Source organism: Perca fluviatilis, chromosome 22 (assembly GCF_010015445.1).
Source record: "Perca fluviatilis chromosome 22, GENO_Pfluv_1.0, whole genome shotgun sequence".
Classification (NCBI taxonomy): domain Eukaryota; kingdom Metazoa; phylum Chordata; class Actinopteri; order Perciformes; family Percidae; genus Perca; species Perca fluviatilis.
In genome coordinates this window covers 31,571,500-31,594,061 of record NC_053133.1, presented here as the reverse complement: position 1 = coordinate 31,594,061, position 22,562 = coordinate 31,571,500, and the positions used below count along the sequence as shown (strand labels likewise).

The 22,562-nt window shown below is 42.9% G+C and overlaps 1 protein-coding gene across 1 annotated transcript in view; it reads right to left on the bottom strand.

The window, feature by feature from the left end:
- The window catches only part of LOC120552148 (piezo-type mechanosensitive ion channel component 2-like), an 81,149-nt gene that overhangs the window by 2,975 nt on the left and 55,612 nt on the right, over window positions 1–22,562 (bottom strand). Inside the window, 29 exon segments of the mRNA XM_039789920.1 lie at window positions 489–655; window positions 1,295–1,387; window positions 2,420–2,608; window positions 2,805–2,952; window positions 3,368–3,526; window positions 4,925–5,051; window positions 5,184–5,271; window positions 6,337–6,484; window positions 7,246–7,345; window positions 8,931–9,129; window positions 9,729–9,911; window positions 9,998–10,154; window positions 10,228–10,329; window positions 11,193–11,474; window positions 11,555–12,075; window positions 12,186–12,352; window positions 12,920–12,988; window positions 13,417–13,537; window positions 13,687–13,802; window positions 13,910–13,975; window positions 14,182–14,270; window positions 15,259–15,348; window positions 16,714–16,879; window positions 16,958–17,054; window positions 18,086–18,197; window positions 19,643–19,769; window positions 20,306–20,510; window positions 21,166–21,366; window positions 21,572–21,685. Of these exon segments, the coding sequence (XP_039645854.1) occupies window positions 489–655; window positions 1,295–1,387; window positions 2,420–2,608; window positions 2,805–2,952; window positions 3,368–3,526; window positions 4,925–5,051; window positions 5,184–5,271; window positions 6,337–6,484; window positions 7,246–7,345; window positions 8,931–9,129; window positions 9,729–9,911; window positions 9,998–10,154; window positions 10,228–10,329; window positions 11,193–11,474; window positions 11,555–12,075; window positions 12,186–12,352; window positions 12,920–12,988; window positions 13,417–13,537; window positions 13,687–13,802; window positions 13,910–13,975; window positions 14,182–14,270; window positions 15,259–15,348; window positions 16,714–16,879; window positions 16,958–17,054; window positions 18,086–18,197; window positions 19,643–19,769; window positions 20,306–20,510; window positions 21,166–21,366; window positions 21,572–21,685 (4,403 nt within the window).

Below are 22,562 nucleotides of genomic sequence, written 5' to 3'. Positions count from 1 at the left end.
GCAGCAGGACAATGACCCCAAACATCCAGCCAAGATCATTAATAAGTATCTTCAGCATGAAGAAGAACAATAAGTCCTGGAAGTGATGGCATGGCCCTCACAGAGCCCTGATCTCAGCATCATCCAGTCTGTCTGGGATCACATGAAGAGACAGAAGGATTTGAGGAAGCAAACATCCTCAGAAGATCTGTGGTTAGTTCTCCAAGATGTTTGGAACAACCTACCAGCCCAGTTCCTTCAAACACTGTGTGCAAGTGTACCAAGAAGAACTGATGCTGTCTTGAAGGCAAAGGCTGGTCACACCAAATATTGATTTGATTTAGATTTCTCTTCTGTTCATTCACTGCATTTTCTTAATTGATGAACATAAACTATTAACACTTCCATTTTTGAAAGAATTCTTAATTTAAAGCATTTTTTTAACACCTGCCTCAAACTTTTGCACAGTACTGTGTATATATACTGTATATTTATAGATTATTGCTGACCTCTGAACTGTCCAGGACAGCGTCAGCGGGAAGTGGTCCAGGTCCAGCACCTGGCTCAGGTACTTCCTGCTGGGAGGACTGATCGTCCACAGAGAGTTACTGCTGCCCTGCAGCTCAGCCATCGTCACATCCTCTGGACCATAGGCCTCCAGGAACTGCAAGGCACTCTGGGAAATACAGGCCACACAGGTACTGCAATAAAACTACAAGGCACTCTGGGAAATACAGGCCACAAATTCAATTCAATTTTATTTATAGTATCAAATCATAACAAGAGTTATCTCGAGACACTTTACAGATAGAGTAGGTCTAGACCACACTCTATAATTTACAAAGCCCCAACAATTCTAGTAATTCCCCCAAGAGCAAGGGTTAATTAAAAATCAATTGCTGACAGGAGAAACTCATAAGAGGTAAAAAGGTACAAAGGTACTGGAATACCTTTAAGTAATAATGTAGTAGTCTAGTAAAGGATTTTACTAAATTATTTTAAAAATTCACTCTCGTGTTAATCTTTCTACCATCTTCACATTCTCTGATCCATGTTCTTAGTTTAATGTGTGTGTGTTTTAATGTTGCACCGTAGAGAAGAACTTGTGTATTCGTTGTATGTACTTATAATGACGCCAGTTCTGATTCTGAATTAAACCTTGAGCTGCCTCCAGGAACTGCAAGGCACTCTGGGAAAAACAGGCCACAGAAGTACCAGAATAAAACTACAAGCTGTAGCATCAGTACTGTGAGTAGTCTGTGAGTAGTACTGCAGTGGTACTGTTAGTACTGCAGTAGTACTGCGTGGTACTTACAGGAGTGTAGCTGTAGGAGCTGGTGAAGAAGCTGAAGTCTTCCTCTGTCAGATCTTTCAGCTGATTCTGCTGCGCGCTCATCGTGAAGATCGGCTGGCAAAGACAACAGCAGGTTAGTTATAAAACTACTACATATACAGTACATATATAGCCTCACTTTCTGTGTACAGTACAGGGACAGGTGTGTCAGTACAGGGACAGGTGTGTCAGTACAGGGACAGGTGTGTTAGTGCAGATTAGGTGAACAGTACAGGTGTAGTCTGGATCAAGAGAAGAACATTTCCAGGAAAAAGCATTTGATCCTCTCTTTCATCTCTTTGGGTGTCTCCGTTCTCAAACTCTTTTCTCTTCTGGAAAAAACAAACTTGTATCTGGCGAGCTGCACACTGAAAATGTCAAGTTTAGGAGAAGATGTGCACGGTGCAACAAGACAGGGCTGCTTGGTTCTTTCAGGGAATAATTGTAAAGATTTATAAAGAATATGTTTTCGATATTTCCTCTATAACTGGGAGTTTTTATAAAGAATATGTTAAATCATTTCCTCTCTAACTGGGAGGTTTTATAAAGAATATGTTAAGGTAATTTCCTCTAACTAGGAGGTTTTATAAAGAATATGTTAGATAATTTCCTCTCTAACTGGGAGGTTTTATATAGAATATGTTTAGATCATTTCCTCTCTAACTGGGAGGTTTTATAAAGAATATGTTAGATAATTTCCTCTCTAACTGAAAGGTTTTGGGACTGATTGGTGGGATTGCTGTGGATGAAGTACACACAGAGATCCACTGGTAAGAGCCAATGAGGTTTAACCATGTATCAGCTGATTTAAATACATCACGTTACTGTATTGTGTCAACAGTTAACTTCATTTAATATTGGATGAGGAGTTTTCTTTGGAACCAGTACCTTCCTGAGACTATTTATCAGAGCCACCGTCCCTGCGTCTAGAGTTTAGCCCCGCCCAGGACCGTTGGGATTAGTTTAATGAAATGCAACCAACCTATAGGGTTTTTCCCCGTCCCAGAATGCATCTGCGGTGTATTAGGACTTTAGTCCACAGTGCTGTGGAGATAGAGCTGGCTATGAGAGTCTAGTACAGGTGTGACAGCGTTGAGGTAAGTTTACCTGGAAGCCTCCCAGTGTGATGGTCAGAGAGACGTCCAGCGGTTTGTTCACCACTCCGGCGACAGATTTAATGAGGGACATGAACAGCAGCGGAAACCAAACGATACAGATCAGCAGCAGAACGATCAGACCTCCCATCCCATACTTCACCACACGCTTCTTCTTCTGGCCGCGAGGCTGAGGGTACCTCTGTGTACAAACATACACAATTAATGCTAAATACACATACATACACATACCTACATATACAGACAGACAGGTCCAGGGACAGACAGACACACACACAGACAGACCGGTCCAGGGACAGACAGACACACACACACACACAGACAGACAGAAAGGTCAAGGGACAGACAGACAGACAGACAGACAGACAGAAACAAACCTTCTCAGACTCCCTCCAGCACTTGAGGACGAAGCAGTGAGCGTAGACGTCCTCCACACAGATCCAGGAGGACAGAGACAGAGTGGTGTCTGTCCAGACCCAGTCCATCACTGCCCTGAGCTCCGTCAGGAAGGGAACCAGACGGAAACTACAGACAGACAGATAAGTCCAGGGACAGTCAGACAGACACACAGGTCCAGGGACAGACAGACACACAGACAGACAGACAGGTCCAGGGACAGACAGACAGATCGATAGGCAGACAGACAGAGAGACAGAGAGAAAGACAAGTAGAGAGACAGACAGGTTGAGAAACAGACAGACAGAGAGTTCAATGAGTAATGTCTGGGAACATTTAGTTGTTAAAGGGATCTTTCTCTCAACACAGTCTGGTGTCACATGCTTTCAAAGGTATTTTCTCTTTAATCAAGCTGTTGTTTATGCTAAGCTAGGCTAATAGTACAGTTCAATTCAATTTTATAACAGAAATTCCAACACAAGTTATCTAAGGACACTTTGCAGATAGAGTAGGTCTAGGCCAACAGTCTGGCAGCTGGACTCACCCCTGAAACAGGAAGAGGTTAAGGTAGTTGTAGCTCTTGGTCAGAAAGTTTCCCAGAACTCGAGTCGGGTAACCAGATCGGATCTGATAGGCTGACAGACCGAAGTACACACACTTCACAAAATACCAGAGCTGGGCCACCAGGTTCTGATTGAAACGTCTGGGGAGAGAGAGAGACAGGCAGACAGAGAGGCAGGCAGGCAGACAGGCAGACAGACAGACAGGTAGGGAGACAGACAGACAGACAGACAGACAGACAGACTTAATATAACTTGATAACTGATTGACATTACTTTCTGACCAGTTAAAGCTACATGTGTCTGAGATGATATATTATTATAGTGAAGATGATGACCAGTCAGACTTCTCTTTCTTTGACAGTTATATTATTATAAATTATATTATGACTCATTGGGCCCTATCTTGCACTCAGCGCAATTGCCTTTGTACACCGACGCATGTATCATTCCTATTTTGCACCCCATGCACAGCGGACTTTTCCCTCCACAGACGCACATCGGTAAATTAGGGAATGTATTTGCACTCCCGGGGGCGGTTCAGCGAAAAGAGGAGGCGTGTTCTGGCGCAAACGTTACGTGGTCCTATTTTGCAGTTTCAGAAAACAATTCCACCACTGACCAGGAAAAACCTGGTCTAAAGTCAGTGGTGCTAGTCTAAAGTCAGTAGCGAGTTATTCAGATGCTATTTTAGGGACGAATGCTTGGCCATAATGTAGCGTGTGCACAACGCGCATACACTTCTCTCATCTACAGCAGTTCACATTTTTGAAAACCGTACATAATTACAAAGAAAAATATTACTGAAAATGCGCTTCATGTGTTTGGATAGATCAGGAGGCATTTTACAGTACAATCCTCAAAAAGTCCCAGCATTCTTTGTGGCTTGTTGTGTTTTACACATTTCCATTAATCATGGATGTGTTGATGACATAAATGAGGAAACATTAGAGGACTTAAGCAGACGTGATGTTGAACTATGGTGGGATTGGACACTCTGGCGGAATCTGGTCCGGGAGTGGCAATGCGCGATGCGCTCCTGATGGAGCGGGTGGAAGGAGATGGAGTTGGGGCAGGAGGAAGGGGCACAACAGGTGCAGGTGGTGCGTTCAGACGCCCACGCTCCATGGCTGCAGCAATCCTCTCCAGACTTGAGGAGATGCGCCCGAGAGGCCGCAGCAACATTGCCACATGGACAAGACGGGCATTTATTACTTTGCCGCATCCCGGACAGTGCCCGCTGGCGTGCGCCAGGCAAATCCGCCATGGAACAAGCCGCCTGCTCTTAAAGGGAATGAAAGATGATGCTCTGATTGGTTATTTTCACGTTACGCCCAAACCACACCTAGCTACTTCAGGCCAACCCATTTAAGATTTGCGTCGGGCGCAAGAGTCATTTATCCCGCCGGTATAATAGCAACAGCGCCAAAGATCCGCCCACAAAGCTACTTGCGTTTGGCGTTTCATATAGTTGCGTTTCAGATCGTTAAAATAGGGCCCATTATGGTAACAAGGCAGCAGAGGAAGATGAGTTACAGTACCTCTCAGTGACCGTCGGCAGGATGAAGAACATCCAGAAGTGAATCCCAAAAACCAAAATCACCTGGAAGACCAACTTCCCCAAAACTGTCTTCCTCAAATACAGAGCCCTGTCTATCACCATGGTGCCTGCAGACAGACAGGGGGACATTGAGACATCTGAGCTAACAGACAGACAGGTAAATGGACAGACAGGTAAACAGACAGACAGGTGGACAGATAGACAGGTAAACAGACAGACAGGTGGACAGACAGACGTACCAAACTGGATCAGAACCATCACCAAGAAAGCTTCAGGAACTTGGTCTTCTGAGAGGGAGGAAGTGATGTCAGCAGCTGCAGAGTGTTTCTGAGAAAATAACAGAATGAAACAGAGTAAAACAGAATGAAACAGAGTAAAACAGAATGAAACAGACTGAAACAGACTGAAACAGACTGAAACAGACTGAAACAGAATGAAACAGAGTGAAACAGAGTGAAACAGAGTGAAACCGAATGAAACCGAATGAAACAGAGTAAAACAGAATGAAACAGAGTAAAATAGAGTTAAACAGAATGAAACAGAATGAAACAGAGTAAAACAGAGTAAAACAGAGTAAAACAGAATGAAAGAGTAAAACAGAATGAAAGAGTAAAACAGAATGAAACAGAGTAAAACAGAATGAAACAGAATGAAACAGAATGAAACAGAATGAAACCGAGTGAAACCGAGTGAAACAGAATGAAACCGAGTGAAACCGAGTGAAACAGAATGAAACAGAATGAAACAGAATGAAACAGACTGAAAAAGAATGAAACAGACTGAAAAAGAATGAAACAGAGTAAAACAGAATGAAACAGTAAAATAGAGTTAAACAGAATGAAACAGAATGAAACAGAGTTAAACAGAATGAAACAGAATGAAACAGAGTAAAACAGAATGAAACAGAGTAAAACAGAGTAAAACAGAATGAAACAGAATGAAAAGAGTAAAACAGAATGAAACAGAGTAAAACAGAATGAAACAGAATGAAACAGAATGTAACAGAATGAAACAGAATGAAAGAGTAAAAGAGAATGAAACAGAGTAAAACAGAATGAAACAGGGTAAAACAGAATGAAACCAAATGAAACCGAAAAACAGAATGAAACAGGGTAAAACAGAATGAAACAGAATGAAACCGAGTAAAACAGAATGAAACAGGGTAAAATAGAATGAAACAGGGTAAAACAGAATGAAACAGAGTAAAACAGAATGAAAGAGTAAAACAGAATGAAAGAGTAAAACAGAATGAAACAGAGTAAAACAGAATGAAACAGAATGAAACCGAGTAAAACAGAATGAAACAGAGTAAAACAGAATGAAGTCCATTAAGGTAAATAAAAAAAGTCTCAGCTTGGAGTGATGTGATGCAGTCAGTAAATAAAACTTTACTCCGAAAGCCCAGAAGCCGAAGACGATGATGATGAAGTCAACAGTGTCGGCTAGGAACATGAGGACGTAAACATCGGTGACGGCGCTGTATTCTGGTTGGACGAGAGCTCTGAAGAACTGAAGGACCGGATGGTAAAGAGACATGCACCTAGCAGAGAAAGTTTTTATAACACATTAACAACAGTTATAATATAAAATAGTAACTTCATCTATTGAACCAAACATTATTCAGTCGTGAACAACAGAAAGGCTTTTAGTCTTTTCAACACATTCAGTAGAAAAACAACTTGTGTTGCCAACTATTATCAATGGAAAGTAGCTAAAGCCTGTATGAAGTCGCTAATGCTAGTTTGCATCATAATAACAGATTTGTCACTAGGTATTTGTTGAAGAAAAGTCAGTAAATGTTTTAAAAGTCACCAAATCTAGCGAGAAAGATGTTAACATGTTTAAAGGAAGATAAATTGGGAGCATCCAGTTCAAAATTAATTCAATAAAATGAATATATTGTCGTATTTGAGACTTCAAAATGAAAAACATCTTTAATGTTAATTTTGTCAAATGACGGCACTTGACTCTCGACTATATTCATAAAATAAGGGAGATAAACGTTGATCTCAGAGATGTTTAGGTACAAGATAATCTCCATCTGCATTCCCTGGGCAGGTAGAAAAATAAATAAAACCATTAATGGAATTATTACAAATTCTACTTATAGGTCATGTTAAAAGAGCAGTACTCATCAATAGTTGGGTATAAATCATGAAGTATTTTTAGATTGGTTTCTCTTGCCTTGTTTAGTAGGCAATAAGGCAAATAGGCACATCATTGCCTACACTTCATATCTGATAAAAGAGTCACAAAAACAAGAGCGTCACTGGACAATGGTTAGCTTTAGAATTAGCATACCTGCTAACGGAGTACTTCTTGGCTCTGATGGAAAGTTCTCTGAGTTTCTCCAGCAGGAGATCAAACCTGCCGGGTGGCTGAGATCTGGAACTCACGCTGCCTGAAAACACATGAAGATGACAAGGAAAACATCAACAGTACTTCCACAATAATTCATTCATTTGTCAATTTTCTACTGCTTGTCCAGGTCCAGGACACAGTGACATATGTCCCCTATCTCTGTACTACCGCTCGATCCAGATCATCTTGTGCAGCTCAATCCTAACAACAGAAAATACTAAACAAATACTTACAAATACATACAATAGAGACAGACTTTCTTCAAAGCAAAGCATGCTCCGAAAAGACAACAGGCTAATGTTTTTGACTTTGCCAACAAATTTGAACATCGACAACTTCTCAGTCCCTCCCCCCTTTCTGCTGAAGTCCAAACCATCTCCTAAGCCCCTCCCACACAACAGAGTTTGACAGAACTGCATGTCAGACAACATTTTCAATAACTAAAACACTAACACAATGTTAACTTTACTCACCAACATAACTCACCAACAGTAAAACGATGCTAATTAGCAGGCTACTGTTAGCCATTTCAGCATCATATCAGACCGACCACTGTGCAAACGTTACTATTATCCTCACCAACGTAGCTTTGTGGACTTTTGACTACTAATAACCAAGTGAAAGATAAATCATTCATCGTAATTATGTTACCTGTCAAGAAGAAATGTGGCTACATCTGCATCGTTCTTCAGATCTTTAAAATCCCGGAGCTCACACCACCTCTGAAAAGCCACTTCACCACCGGAGTTTTGGGAAACTTTTCTGCAGCTCGTGCACGTGGAAGGGGGAGGGGAGAATGCTCTTATATGCGTGAGCGTGCATGAGCAGTGATTGACAGGCAGATAGACACCCTCTGTGGCCCTGATTGGAGAAAATCAACCGGGAGCGGTGGAATTTTGCCAATCGCACTACAGGCTGTAGGTGGTGCCAGAGGAGCTGGATTTTTTTATATTACATAATTAATGTAGTACTACTGGATCATAGGGTCAGTTTCAGCAAATATGACAGAAAGTTACTTTTATAAGACTTACCTACTGCATCTTTAAAAACAGTCCTACACAGATGTATCATGAGGTGGAAGATTCCTCTCTAACTGGTTAAGTCCTTCCACAAAAATGCGGAGTTTTTTGTGATTGTTGCAGGGTAAAAATCCTTGATTATGCGGCACGTTTTCTTAATAAATGCGATGGATATGTGGAATATTCTGCAATTTTATGCAATGAAATTGTGGTTTGATTAAAAACAGCGATTCCCCCACAAACACCCTGCTTTTCGATGATGTTCACGTCGCGCAATTACGTCACTTCATAACGTTCCCATGGCAACAGGGGAAAATGGCTGCTCTTGTGTGAAGTAAATGCAACATTTTTACAACTTTCTACTAAGATATACTATGGGACTTTTTTGCAACGAAAATGCGGGGATTATGAAATCATGCAAGCCCCGCATATTTTGCGCGCAAATCGGCAATTTATTCGGCGAAAGTGCGGTGTATTTGAAAAAATGCGGCCCCCGCATAAATATGCGGACTTTGGCTGATTATGCGTTGAATTATGCGATCGCATAATCATGTTCTTCTGGAGGGACTGGTCTATGCCTTGGTGTGTTTACGTGTTTACTTCTACCTGCAGGAGAGCGCCGCTGGGTGGAGGTGGAGCGCGTCCGTCTCCTGCCGCGCCGGCGCAGCGTGCTGGCGGAGTCTGCCACGTTGGCAGAGTCTGCCACATCGATGGAGGTAGCGCGGTGGGTGGAGTCAACCTGGTTGTCGTGGTGACGGAGAGCTTCTGTCTCTGTAGCAACATTCTGGTCCCACAGTCCATGGCACTAAGGAGAAGAACAATGATGCACAAAGTTTGTGTTTTTATCTTGAGTATGACTAGGTAGTAATTTAATTTAGTGTTTTTACCTTGAGTATGACTAGGTAGTAATATAATTTAGTGTTTTTACCTTGACTATGACTAGGTAGTAATATGGTTTAGTGTTTTTACCTTGAGTATGACTAGGTAGTAATATAATTTAGTGTTTTTGCCTTGAGTATGACTAGATAGTAATATAGTTTTGTGTTTTTATCTTGAGTATGACTGGGTAGTAATATAATGTAGTATTTATATCTTGAGTATGACTAGGTAGTAATAGAGTATTTATATCTTGAGTATGACTAGGTAGTAATAGAGTATTTATATCTTGAGTATGACTAGGTAGTAACCTAGTTTAACTTTTAGTATGACTAGGTAGTAACCTAGTTTAACCTTTATTATGACTAGGTAGTAATATAGTTTAACCTTTAGTATGACTAGGTAGTAACCTAGTTTAACCTTTAGTATTACTAGGTAGTAACCTAGTTTAACCTTTAGTATGACTAGGTAATAACATAGTTTAACCTTTAGTATTACTAGGTAGTAATATAATTTAGTGTTTTTAACCTTTAGTATTGCCCGGTGGTAGAACAAAGCGAGCAGCTGCAGCAGGTCGTACAGGACGTAGCCTTCCTTCTTTTCCACGCCCAGGATGTTCGGGGGGTGGAACGGTTTGGAGCGGTCCACCTCCAGCTTTTGGTTGAATGGAAAGAAACCAAACTGGAAGAAATACTTGATGACGATGGTAACCTGAGGACACAAACAGGTAAAATTATTGTTAAACATTGGACTATTGACAGATTAAATGTTAAACTGATGCCAGCAGCAGAGTCAACCTCAGTATAGATGATGGCTGTCATCCAGAAGGTCTTACTGGGTCGAGGGACGGACAGCGTGGCCCACAGAAACACCAGAACAGGAAGTACCAACGTTAGACAGCTGGCAGACACCATGTGGTTCAACACGATGACCAGGTAACACACCGTCTCCGACCTGATAACAGGACTGTTTGAGTATCTCAGCAACACCAGAGGAACCTGTGAGTTACCTGTGGTGCAGAGCTTACCTGGCTGCGATGATGTTGTAGAGGGCGTAGCATAGCTGGAGCAGCTGGTGTTGGTTGGCATAGAAACAGTCTGATGCCTCAAGCTCCACATTGTGGAAAGTCCTGAAACAGAGTGAATCACCAGCTGGTTAAGGCTCTGACACACCAACCCGACGGCCGACCTTTGGCAGAAAAGGCAGTCGGACTGACTGACTCCCTCCCCGAGTTGGTCAAAAAAGTGCCTCAGAACACACTGAAGAGATGCTGACTTGAGCATATGTTCTGCACGTGTGCGAGACGTAATATGTCTCCATAACAGCAGGCGGCGCTAATCTGTGTTCGCCCCCAAAAAAATTAAAACCGGCAGCTGATTGGACAAACGCATTACGTGGGTCTGGTGACCATAATGGCGGGTTGTTCGGAATACAATCTCATATTTTCCGAAAAACAGTGTGTTTCTGAAAACATTTTAAGAGAGAAATAGTGGAGCTGCTCATTTCAGATCGACAAAGGTCAGTTTAAAAGATTTTCCTCAGATTTTGAGAGGGGTTCGTCAGGCTCATCCCGCTCGTCATTTCCGGGTTAGCTCTCCACCAATCAGATTGGTCATTGAGTCTGACCTTCCGATTATACACGTCAAATCAGCCCAAATGAAGGCCGACGGCCCCTCGTACGGACGACGGCACGGACCACACCGAACAGACTCGAGTAACCGACCTCGCCAGACTGTCAGATGGCCGAAAATTGGGTTGGTGTGTCAGCGCCTTTAAAGTCAATAATTAAATATGTAAATTTATTTACAGAGTTTTTCACAGATAAAAAATACATACTGCTTTACTTAAAATATAAAATGAAGGGTAGGCAAAGGTTACAGGGTAAGGGTCTCTGACTCACCAGTCACCTGGGCCACAGATTTTCATTCTTGATCACCGCTAAAAACTGAAAAAGAAATCGTGAGATTTCGTTTGGGTCTGCCCGTGACTCACCTGTTCCTTAGAAGCTCGCTGGCTGTCAGCTCCTGAGTGCGAGAAAGCAGCAGACAGGAAGTGGAGGCTGAGTCAGACAGGAACTCACTCCTCTCCCCCGGTGTCTGAGCCAGCAGCCGCCTCCTGAATCCCTCCCCAGAATTCTCCTCCTCCTGTAGGTCCAGGCCCAGAGCCAGGCTGTAAGAGGGGGGGAGGAGAAGGGAGGTCGGGGAGGTGGCGGAGGAGGTGCTGGTCTGAGTCGGCTGTGTGTCAACAGGAAGTTGCTGGTTTGAGTCTTCAGCACTGTTCAGAGAGAAATAACTGATATAATCTGTTGGAACAGATGAACTGTGTTATGTTTGTGTTGCTTCAGGATGACCGACCTGTGAGAATGACTCTCTTCCTCTGAAGAGGACCAACATTCAACTCTCTCCATCCTGGACAGCTTGGGTCGCCATCTTTGGCTGGTTTTAGTCACTAGGCATTCTGGGCAATATTCACCTTCGTGGTCACCTGCTGGGTCACCTTCGGCTATTGTTGTATCTGTTTCCTCTATTTCCTCTGCTGCCCCCAAAATTTCTTCTGTTTCCTCTGCTGGCCCCGAGGTTACCTCTGCTGTAACTGGTTTGACTGAAACAGGTTCTGATTCTGTTTCATCAGGACCTTCTGCTCCCGATACTGGTTCTTGTTCATCTGGATAATCTCTTCCTGGTTCCGCCTCTGGTTTCTTATCTGCTATTTCACAAGTGTCAGAATCCATTGCCTCTTCCTCTTCCCTTCCACTCTCCGCTGAGGTCTGCCCCTCGGCCTCATGGGTACTGTAGTTCAGGCCTGACTCTCTGGAGCTTTTCATCATCTGTTCTTGGTAGTAAACGTGGATTGCCTCTCTGGTGGGAACATTACCCTGAACAAACAATTACATATAAAACAAGTCAACTCCTACAGCCATGATAGGCAGGACTCCTCCATCATCTTGTATTTCCAACACTTTCTGCTGTAGTCCTGAAAATGTACCTGCTTAGCCTGCTGCGTTAGCATGCAGCGCTCAATGCGGAGGACCGTGGAGATGTCGATGTGTTCCTGACACAGACTGCTGAGCCAGGTAGTCAGAGAGTCCAGCAGAGCCGACAGCAGAACCCAACAGAACCGCATCGTGTTGGAAAACCGACGCAACACCGTGTCTGAAACACACAACATCACCTGATGACACCTGCCTTGTTTTCAAAGAGACAGCGAAGGTGCTGCTGGGAGTCAGAGATCTACGTTACATCTATTTTACTAATTAATTTAGTTTTGGGTCTTTTAAAACTTTGTAATAAAAGTTTAGGTTTAATTGGGTTATTAATACTAATAACTAAAAATCCACCTGTTGAACAGAGACTTCCTCAACATTATGTCATGTGACTCGCTCCATATGTTTAAATAAAGATGTTTAAATGATTAAATAGTTAATTTTATGGCTATGAATGAAACCAAGACATGATGATGTGAGTGCTCATGCTTCAAGAGAATTTTAATTTATAAGAGCATAGAATCATTGTATTACTTTGTTAAAATCACAGAGTTTTTAGTTTCTTATATCAGCTGTTACGGTGGTCTGAGAAAATGGAAAGAAAACACCAGGACATACTTTCAAGTGTGAAACAACAGACACAGGAAGTGATGTCAGAATTTGACTCTTCTTTCAAACAAACAGACAATCTACACTTGTATGTGTGAGTGACATGCTGAATATTATAACCTCCTACCTGGTCCCTCCTCTTTCTCCTCCTCTTCTTCATCCTCCTCTGTCTCCTCCGTCACTTCTATGACTCCAGCTGCTGGAGAGGTGGAGGCGGATTAAAGGTTACACCGATATGCAGATGACACATAACTTTACGTTTACTATCCGTTACACCGATATGCAGATGACACATAACTTTACGTTTACTATTATGTTGGATAACAACAACACTTTGGACGGTTTGAATGACTTATTTTTTTAAATGTGTATGTTGGATTGTGATCATTTCATTAAGAAGGAATAATGAAAAACTGATAGATGTTTTAATCTGTCTATGTCTGAACTAACGACTAACCTACGGTGGCCGACAAGGACAACACCCTGCAACTTGCTTGTGTTTTGTCTATTTGCAAGTGTTTTCTTAAGTTGCAGGGCATTTGCCCCTGTCGGCCACCGTACTAACCCTTTCTGCCCAAACGGGACAACTCCTGTCTATTAATCCTCCTTTCTCTTTCTCCTCACCTTCTCTCTTCTCCTCCTTCCTACTCCTTCGTTTAGAGGAGTTTTTCTTCCAGAGTTTCTTTTGATTGTTGCGAGCTCTCATTGCTGTTCTGGAGTCTGTTATCCAGGCGTGATAAACAAACTGACAAATACAGAGAGACAGACAGAGAGAGAGACAGACGGTTTGACTATTTTCTGCTTCAATGTGCTCAGAACATTGTTGTAAGTTAGATCTTCTGACAGTTTTACCTGCTTCTTCTTAGATCTGTTCCATGTTTATGAGTCTCTCACCTGGAAGGCTGATTTGTCAGGTAGTTCCTCCTCCTTCTCCTCTTCTTCCTCCTTCTTCTCCTCCTCTTCTTCCTCACTGTCTGTCTCAAACAGGTAGTAGTCACCGCTCCTCACCACTGCAGACAGACAGACAGGTCAGACAGGTCAGACAGACAGGTCAGACTGACAGACAGGGCAGACAGGTCAGTCAGACAGGTCAGACAGACAGACAGGCAGGACTCACTGGAGGTGTGGTTTACCCAGGGTCTCCACCACTTTTTCCGTTGCTGACCCTTCTTGGTTTCTGGACCTAAAAACAGAAAATAATATTTATTCATTACACACTGTTACCATGACAACAGATGTTTAAATAACATGTATTCATGCTGCAACTGACAGCTACATATCCCATACTGTTACCATGACAACAGATGTTAAAATAACATTTATTCATGCTGCGACTGACAGCTTCATATCCCACACTGTTACCATGACAACAGATGTTTGTTTACAGACCATCAGTGTGGAAGCTGTCTTGGGTCAAACTCAACATTTTAGCTTTTCCTCTGCGGAACTTCTGCTGTCTGTATTTAATTCTCTCCATCCTGAAACAGAGACAGGAAGTGGTTCACAGGTCAGACACAGACTTAAAAACTTTCATACACCAATCTATCCTATTGTTAAACCAGCTACATGAAATCCAGAGCAATACTTATTTCAGGGATATACGTCTCCAAGACATTGTCTGTGTGTATGTTCATGTTATGTTCTGTTGTTATACATGTTTTCTTTGTTTTCCTAATTGGAAGTTTATGTGATTTGTGGTAATGTTTCATGTATGTCTGTTGGTGTTATTAATCTCATGTTTGTATGTGTGTGTATGTCCTCTGTTTTTATACGAGCTACCCAGATGCACAAAGAATTTCAGCTTTGGCTGACAATAAAGTAGCATCATATCATATCTCTATCTAAACTTAGTCATGACTTTCAGAACTGTCCAGACTCGACTGACTTTGACTGCAGCTATGTTTTCACCCATAATGCACTGCAGCCCTGAACTTCTCTAACATTACCAGTCAGAGCTTTAACTGAGAATGCAGATGTCTAAATCAGTTGGATCGGACATTAGGCGGTCTGTACCCTGCCAGCTCCTGAACAAAAAGTCTTAAATGTCTGACTGTGCCCAAAGTGTGAAAATTCACAGCGAGGGAGTGGGTGTGTTGATGACATTTTCATCAGGCGGCTGGCTCTGTTAGAATACAAATATCAAAGGGTGAAGAAGAAGGTTGATTTAGACAAAGACACCCATGAAACCCTATGGGAACTTCTGTCTGTAAGATATGACAGAAATTATCATACCGATTCAGAAGAGACTCGGTTGTTTATGACCACATTAGTAACTCTAGTAGCTCCCGTGACTGCAGTGTAATCTGCTGAGTCATGTCCTGCCTCCGGGACGGTCTACCGAGGCTCCACCCCTCGCCCAAACCAAGTGGAGGATTTCCAGGAAGTGAGAACGCATCTGACAATCTGCTGTTGGTGCAACATGTGAGCAAGAGAAACTCCAGACTACGCTGGACAAAACATCTTTACTGTCTCTTCAGCAGGTCCATGGACATCTTCTCCACCTCCAGTCTCGCTCTGACAGCTTTCACTGTGGACGCCTCGAAGAGCTCCGCACCCCTGCATCACACACAGACACACACAACACACACACACACACACACACACAGATACACACATACACACACACAGAGACACCCACACACACACCTTAGCATCATGTGACTCTGGGCCCTATCTTGCACTCAGCTCAATTGCCATTGTACACAGACGCATGTATCGTTCCTATTTTACACCCGACACACAGCAGACTTTTCCCTCCACAGACTCACGTCGGTAAATTAGGGAATGAACCTGCGCTCCCTGGTGCTATTTTGCAGTTTCAGAAAACAATTCTGGCACAGACCAGGAAAAAACTGGCCTAAAGTCAGTGGTGCTAGTCTAAAGTCAGTGGTGCTAGACTAAAGTCAGTGGCACATTATTCAGATGCTGTTTTAGGGGTGCATGCTTGGCCATAATGTAGCGTGCGCACAACGCGCATACACGTTGCTTCTCTCATCTACACGGACACAGCAGTTATCATTTTTGCAAACCATACATAATTACAAGGACAAATATTACTGAAAATCCGCTTCAGGTGTTTGGAAAGGTCAGGAGGCACTTTACAGTACAGTCCTCACGTAGGAAAGCTTTTTTGCACACCTCTTTTGTCAGGCAGGTGTGTAGGATATGATCAAAAGTAGCAGATCAAATTTTTTTTGAGAAAATCCCGCACACTGCCAATTACGCAAGCAATCATTTATTAAGAAAAATACAACGTTTCGGTCTCAGACCTTCATCAGGTAAAATATTAATAATTTACCTGACATGCTTTGTGGCTTGTTGTGTTTTACACATTTCCATGAATCATGGATGTGTTGATGACATGAATGAGGAAATATTAGAGGATTTAAGGAGACGTGATGTTGAACTCCGGTGGGATTGGATACTCCGGCGGGATTAGAGCAGTAAAGTGGCTCAGTGGTTAGCACTTCTACCTCACAGCAAGAAGGTTCTGGGTTCGAACCCAGGTCGTCCCGGGCCTTTCTGTGTGGAGTTTGCATGTTCTCCCCGTGCTTGCGTGGGTTTCCTCCAGGTGCTCCGGTTTCTTCCCACCATAAAGACATGCATGCAACTAGGACTACAGTTGAAAATTTGCCGACTGGCTAACACTGGCACATTTACAGAAATGTTCATTAATGTGCATTGTCCTAATCAAATAAATAAACAAAAAATAATCTGGTGATTTGAGCAGGGGGGGGAGGAGATGGAGTGGGGGGAGGAGGCCCACGCTCCATGGCTGCAGCAATCCTCTCCAGACTTGAGGAGATACGCCCGAGAGGCCGCAGCAACATCGCCACCCGGCCAAGATGGGCATTTATTACTTTGCCGCATCCTGAGTGTGTGTCTGTGTGTGTTAATGTGTGTTTATGAGTGAGTGTGTACCTGGAAGCCAGTATTTGTGTATTTTGGAGGTCCAGCACCACATACAGGAAGTACTGACTCCTGAAGACTCTCCTCTGCAGCAACAGGAAACAGAAACACACTCCGTCCCAGATGATGCCGGCCTCGTCGCTAGGCAACTCACACTGTTTACTGCTCTGCTGCTCCGCTACAGGAAGGGACACCGCACTTAAACAACAGGCAGACAGACAGACAGACAGGCAGACAGGTTTATGTTTAAACTTACGTTTGGTATATCCTTTGATGGTGCAGGCCAGGCTGAAGAGCTGAATCAGCCAACAGTGGTTCAAGACCAAGGACTTAATGAAACCACACGCCAAGATCTAAACACAGAGACAGACAGACAGTTAGACACAGACAGACAGACAGGTGGAGACAGACAGAGATAGAAAGACAGACAGAGACAGTTTTTGACCATGTGACTGAGTATTTAGTACACATATACACACACATATATACATACATATATATATACATACATACATATATACACACATACATACATACATACATACATACATATATACATATATACATATATATATACATATATACATACATACATATATACATACATATATACACATACATACATATATATACATATATATATACACATATATATATATACATATATACACATACATATATATACACACACATACATATATATATATATATATATATATATATATATATATATATATACACATATATATATATACACACATACATACACATATATATATTTTTTTTTTTTTTTTTTTTTTTTTTTTCTTATATATTTATATATATATATATATTTTACATACATACATACATACATATATATATACATACACACATACATGAGATAGATAGATAGATATATATATATACATACACAACACACATACATACACATACATACACATATATATACATATATATATCCACACAACACATACATACACATACATTTTTCTTCTTCTTCCCGACAGAATTCATTAATTTGATGACACAGTAGCACTGACAATCCCAGTACACAGGATGGATTTTTCTGAAATCCACACACAGGAAGTAGAAACACGCCACTAGGGACACAGAAGATACGATCTGTCCTGAACAGGAAGTAGAAATTTTTTTTTTCTTTTTTTTGCATACAGCTGATCAGCCAATCAGCAGAGACGTGTAACTTAGTGGTGATAAAGGCAGAGCTCACAGGAACGGTCACCCCCCCCTTTCTTAAAAAGTTTTTACAGACACCAAGGGGTTTGGGGGGGGCGCCCCTCTGTGTGGGCCCTCCCCCCCTGGTTTTGGGGCCCTGTCTAGTGTGAGGAAGTCTCCGCCCACCCCCGGCGCTCCCCGCGCTCACCACCCCGCGGCGCCCCCCACCACCCTGGTGGTTCTGGGTTATGAAGATGATGGTGAGGACGAACCAGAACATGTAGCTGAAGATTATCAACTTCATCATGTCCAAGTAAGACCTACACACAGAGAGAGACAGACAGGCAGACAGGCAGTCAGAGAGACAGGCAGGCAGACAGGCAGTAAGACAGACAGACAGACAGACAGGCAGTAAGACAGACAGACAGGCAGACAGACAGACAGGCAGTCAGATAGGCAGTCAGAGAGACAGACAGACAGGCAGTAAGACAGACACACAGACAGACAGTCAGACAGAGAGACATACAAGCAGTCAGAGAGACAGACAGACAGGCAGTCGGACAGACAGGAAGACAGAGAGACAGACAGACAGGCAGTCAGAGAGACAGACAGACAGGCTCTTCTGTCAATTGTTATTCTAATAAAGTAAAATGTTTCTGATGCTCTTACAGACAGACAGACAGGCAGTCCTACAGACAGGCAGCCAGAGAGACAGACAGACAGACAGGCAGTCAGACAGGCAGTCAGAGAGACAGACAGACAGACAGGCAGGCAGTCAGAGAGACAGACAGACAGGCACTTCTGTCAGTTGTTATTCTAATAAAGTAAAATGTTTCTGATGCTCTTACAGACAGATAGCAGGTAGTCATAGATACAACAGGCAGACAGACAGACAGTGACAAGCAGAAGGGAATGTGTTGATATGGAGTGTGATGGATCACACGGTGGTCTCATTTACCTTTCAGTGGTTGCAGCAAGGCTCTCTTAACCCCCCGCTGGCCCTCGCGCGACACTCCTGAAACCTGGGAGTGGCAGAGCGAGCAGTAGTGACGCTCGGAACCAACAGGAAGCTCATTATTTACATTTCTCTACATCCCACTGGTGAGACGCAGCTTTAAACATCACATTTTTATCATCAAATCTCCCTTTAAATCCTAAAAAAGTAATTTCTGAACTTTTGTTTAAAAGCAGATCTCCAGACTACATTCTCATGTTCTCACTTTAATCTGAAATAGTTTTGATTCATCCAAACTCTTTGGTTTCTAATTCTATTTGGAGTTAAATATTTTAAATAAAGATTCTGTGAGTTTAATACCAAAATGTATGAATTTACAAAAGCAAATGGAGTCTCGTTCTGAGTCTCCTGAAACAGATGTTGGGATGAAGTCAGCAGCTGTGACTCTTCTGTCAGTTGTTATTCTAATAAAGTAAAATGTTTCTGATGCTCTTACAGACAGACAGATAGGTAGTCAGACAGACAGACAGGCAGTCAGAGAGACAGACAGTCAGAAAGACAGGTAGTCAGACAGTCAGACAGACAGACAGGTAGTCAGACAGACAGACAGGCTCTTCTGTCAGTTTTTATTCTAATAACGTAACATGTTTCTGATGATCTTACAGACAGGCAGTCAGACAGACAGATAGACAGACAGACAGGCTCTTCTGTCAGTTGTTATTCTAATAACGTAAAATGTTTCTGATGCTCTTACAGACAGACAGACAGGCAGTCAGACAGACAGGCAGTCAGAGAGACAGACAGACAGACAGATAAATGTTTGTGATGCTCTTACAGAGGAGGAAGAGTGGGTTCGGGGGGGTCATGTAATCAGGGAGGAAGAGCCACTTCACCACGTTGGAGTCCATGTTGGAATTGGGAGGTCTCCACGGATAATCTGGAAACATTCAGAACAGCTGTTTTAACCCAAAATGTTCTGATTTAGTCAACAGCTGTTTTAACCCAAAATGTTCTGATTTAGTCAACAGCTGTTTAACCCAAAATGTTCTGATCTAGTCAACAGCTGTTTAACCCAAAATGTTCTGATCTAGTCAAAAGCTGTTTAACCCAAAATGTTCTGATTTAGTCAATAATGAAATCATTACGCAGCGTTTCACCAAATGTATTCTGATTTTTCAATTATCAAAATCACAAAAAAACTAAACAGTTCCATCTGTTTACAAAGAGGTGTAGCACATATTTAGCTTAGCGTAGCACAACAACTTTAAGCAGAGGAGACTATTAGCCTAGCTTAGCACAATGACTTTAAGCAGAGGAGACTGTTAGCCTAGCTTAGCACAACAACTTTAAGCAGAGGAGACTGTTAGCCTAGCTTAGCACAACGACTTTAAACAGAGGAGACTGTTAGCCTAGCTTAGCACAACGACTTTAAGCAGAGGAGACTGTTAGCCTAGCTTAGCACCAGGTGAGTACCTTTACAGGCAGCCGGAGGGAATCCGATACACAGCAGGTACTGGAAACACAACAGCCCCGACAGGAAGTAGCAGTACTTGTGCCACACAGCAGCGATGTGCTTCCTGTCGCGCTGTGATAGGACGCTGATGAGGCCGAAGGCGTGGCCTACAGCAAACAAATCCATCCGCTGACCAATCACGTTCACAGCCAACAGGAAGCAGGTCTGAGGAGGAGCATACAGGAAGAGCTTAGCTTGTTGCTAGTGTCGCAGTGCCAGGCCCGTCTCTCACTGCACCATTTAACTTACTGGGACAACAGGGGACAACATTCTGGCTGGTTTGAACACGCCAACTTATTGGGACTTTAGCTTATTCACCGTAACCCCCAGAGTTAGACAAGTCCATACATACCCTTCTCATCTCAGTGTGTGCTGTAACGCTGTCTGACGGCTCCACCGGTAGCTTAGCTTAGCACAGAACCTGCAGGTAACTGGTTCCAGTAATCCTACTGCTCCGAATAAGTGACAAAATAACGGCAAAATGTTCCTATTTACATGTTGTGATGTGTAGAGTCACAGCGTGTACAAAAAACAAGGTCACATGACACATAGCCGTTATTTTGTCACTTATTCGGAGCAGTAGGATTACTGGAACCAGTTACCTGCAGGATCTGTGCTGGCCTGATGCCTCTGGCGCCGTCAGACAGCGTTACAACACGCACAGACATGAGAAGGGTATGTATGGACTTGTCTAACTCTGGGGGTTAGGTTGAATAAGCTAAAGTCCCAATAAGTCGGCGTGTTCCTTTAAACTAGGGCTCTCTAAATATCCACAATAATAACAAGTCAGACTAGCTAATTACGCTAATTAGAGTCTCACCTCTAGTCCAAACTTGTAGAAGAAGTAGTTGAGGAAGTACTTAAAGCAGCTCAGCACACCGTCGTCCAGGTGACGCCTGGTGATGTCATGAAACAGCGTTCTGGTAGGGGGCGGGACTTCATTACGGCGGAGACGGTAAAGCTCCTGGTGTCTGTAGACGGTTACCTCGAAGGCTAACAGCGCTAGTATCGTCAGGTTGGACTGCAGAGAAAGGTTAGCATGATGATGTATTATCTGTGTCGTCATGTGACTTCTCACTACAGCTGCTGAGATGAATGGGTTAGTTGTCAACCAATAAATTAATCTCCACATGAATCCACCGTGAAGATAATGGTTATTGTATGAATTAATCTCCACATGAATCCACCCTGAAGATAATGGTTATCGTTGCAGCGCTACTTCTCACCCGCAGGTAGTCGAGCAGTTTCCCGTCCGTTTTCCGAAGCCCCACCCACTGGGCGGGGTCAATGGGACCAGAGTACAGTCCAGAGCCAGACAGGTCAGTACTGGAGTTACCTGGCTACAGAGAGACAGACAGGTAGATGAGAGGTGCAGTTGGAAAAGGGGGACAATGGGTGTGAGATGTTGTGCAGGCGTTTGGCGGCTTTAAGTCCAGTTCAGAGCAAAGATTGTGGAAGAGACGAGTTTAAATTTCTGTCTCCCTGAGAGTCTCCGGTCTGCAGCGTTCTGAAAGCTGCCGGTTTCCACCAATCAGACGAGACACTGTATCATCTCCATAGAAACCACGCTCTAGACTTCAGACTTTTCAGGCTTGTTTGTAGCTGGATATCATTTGTAGCATCTTAAATATGAATGAAGATAATGATATCATTGCTACAACTACATTTCTCGTAGAGATGAGACAAAACAATGTTGTTAATTCTCCAATTCTCTGCTTTTTCTATCAAGGCTCTCTCTCTCCAGTCTCTCTCTAGCTCGCTCCACCACATACTGCTCTCTGTCTCCAGTCTCTCTCTAGCTCCACCACATACTGCTCTCTCTCTCCAGTCTCTCTCTAGCTCCACCACATACTGCTCTCTCTCTCCAGTCTCTCTGTAGCTCGCTCCACCACATACTGCTCTCTCTCTCAATTTCAATTCAATTTTATTTATAGTATTAAATCATAACAGAGTTATCTCGAGACACTTTACAGATAGAGTAGGTCTAGACCACACTCTATATACTATATAACTATAAATTCCAAAACCCCAACATTTACAGTAATTCCCTCAAGAGCAAGCATTAGCAGTGGCTATTGCGACAGTGGCAAGGAAAAACTCCCTTTTAGGAAGAAACCTCGGCAGACCCAGACTCTTGGTATGCGGTGTCTGACGGGCCGGTTGGGGGTGTGATGAACAGTGGCAAATAATAGTCACATTAAAAGATAATGGAACAAT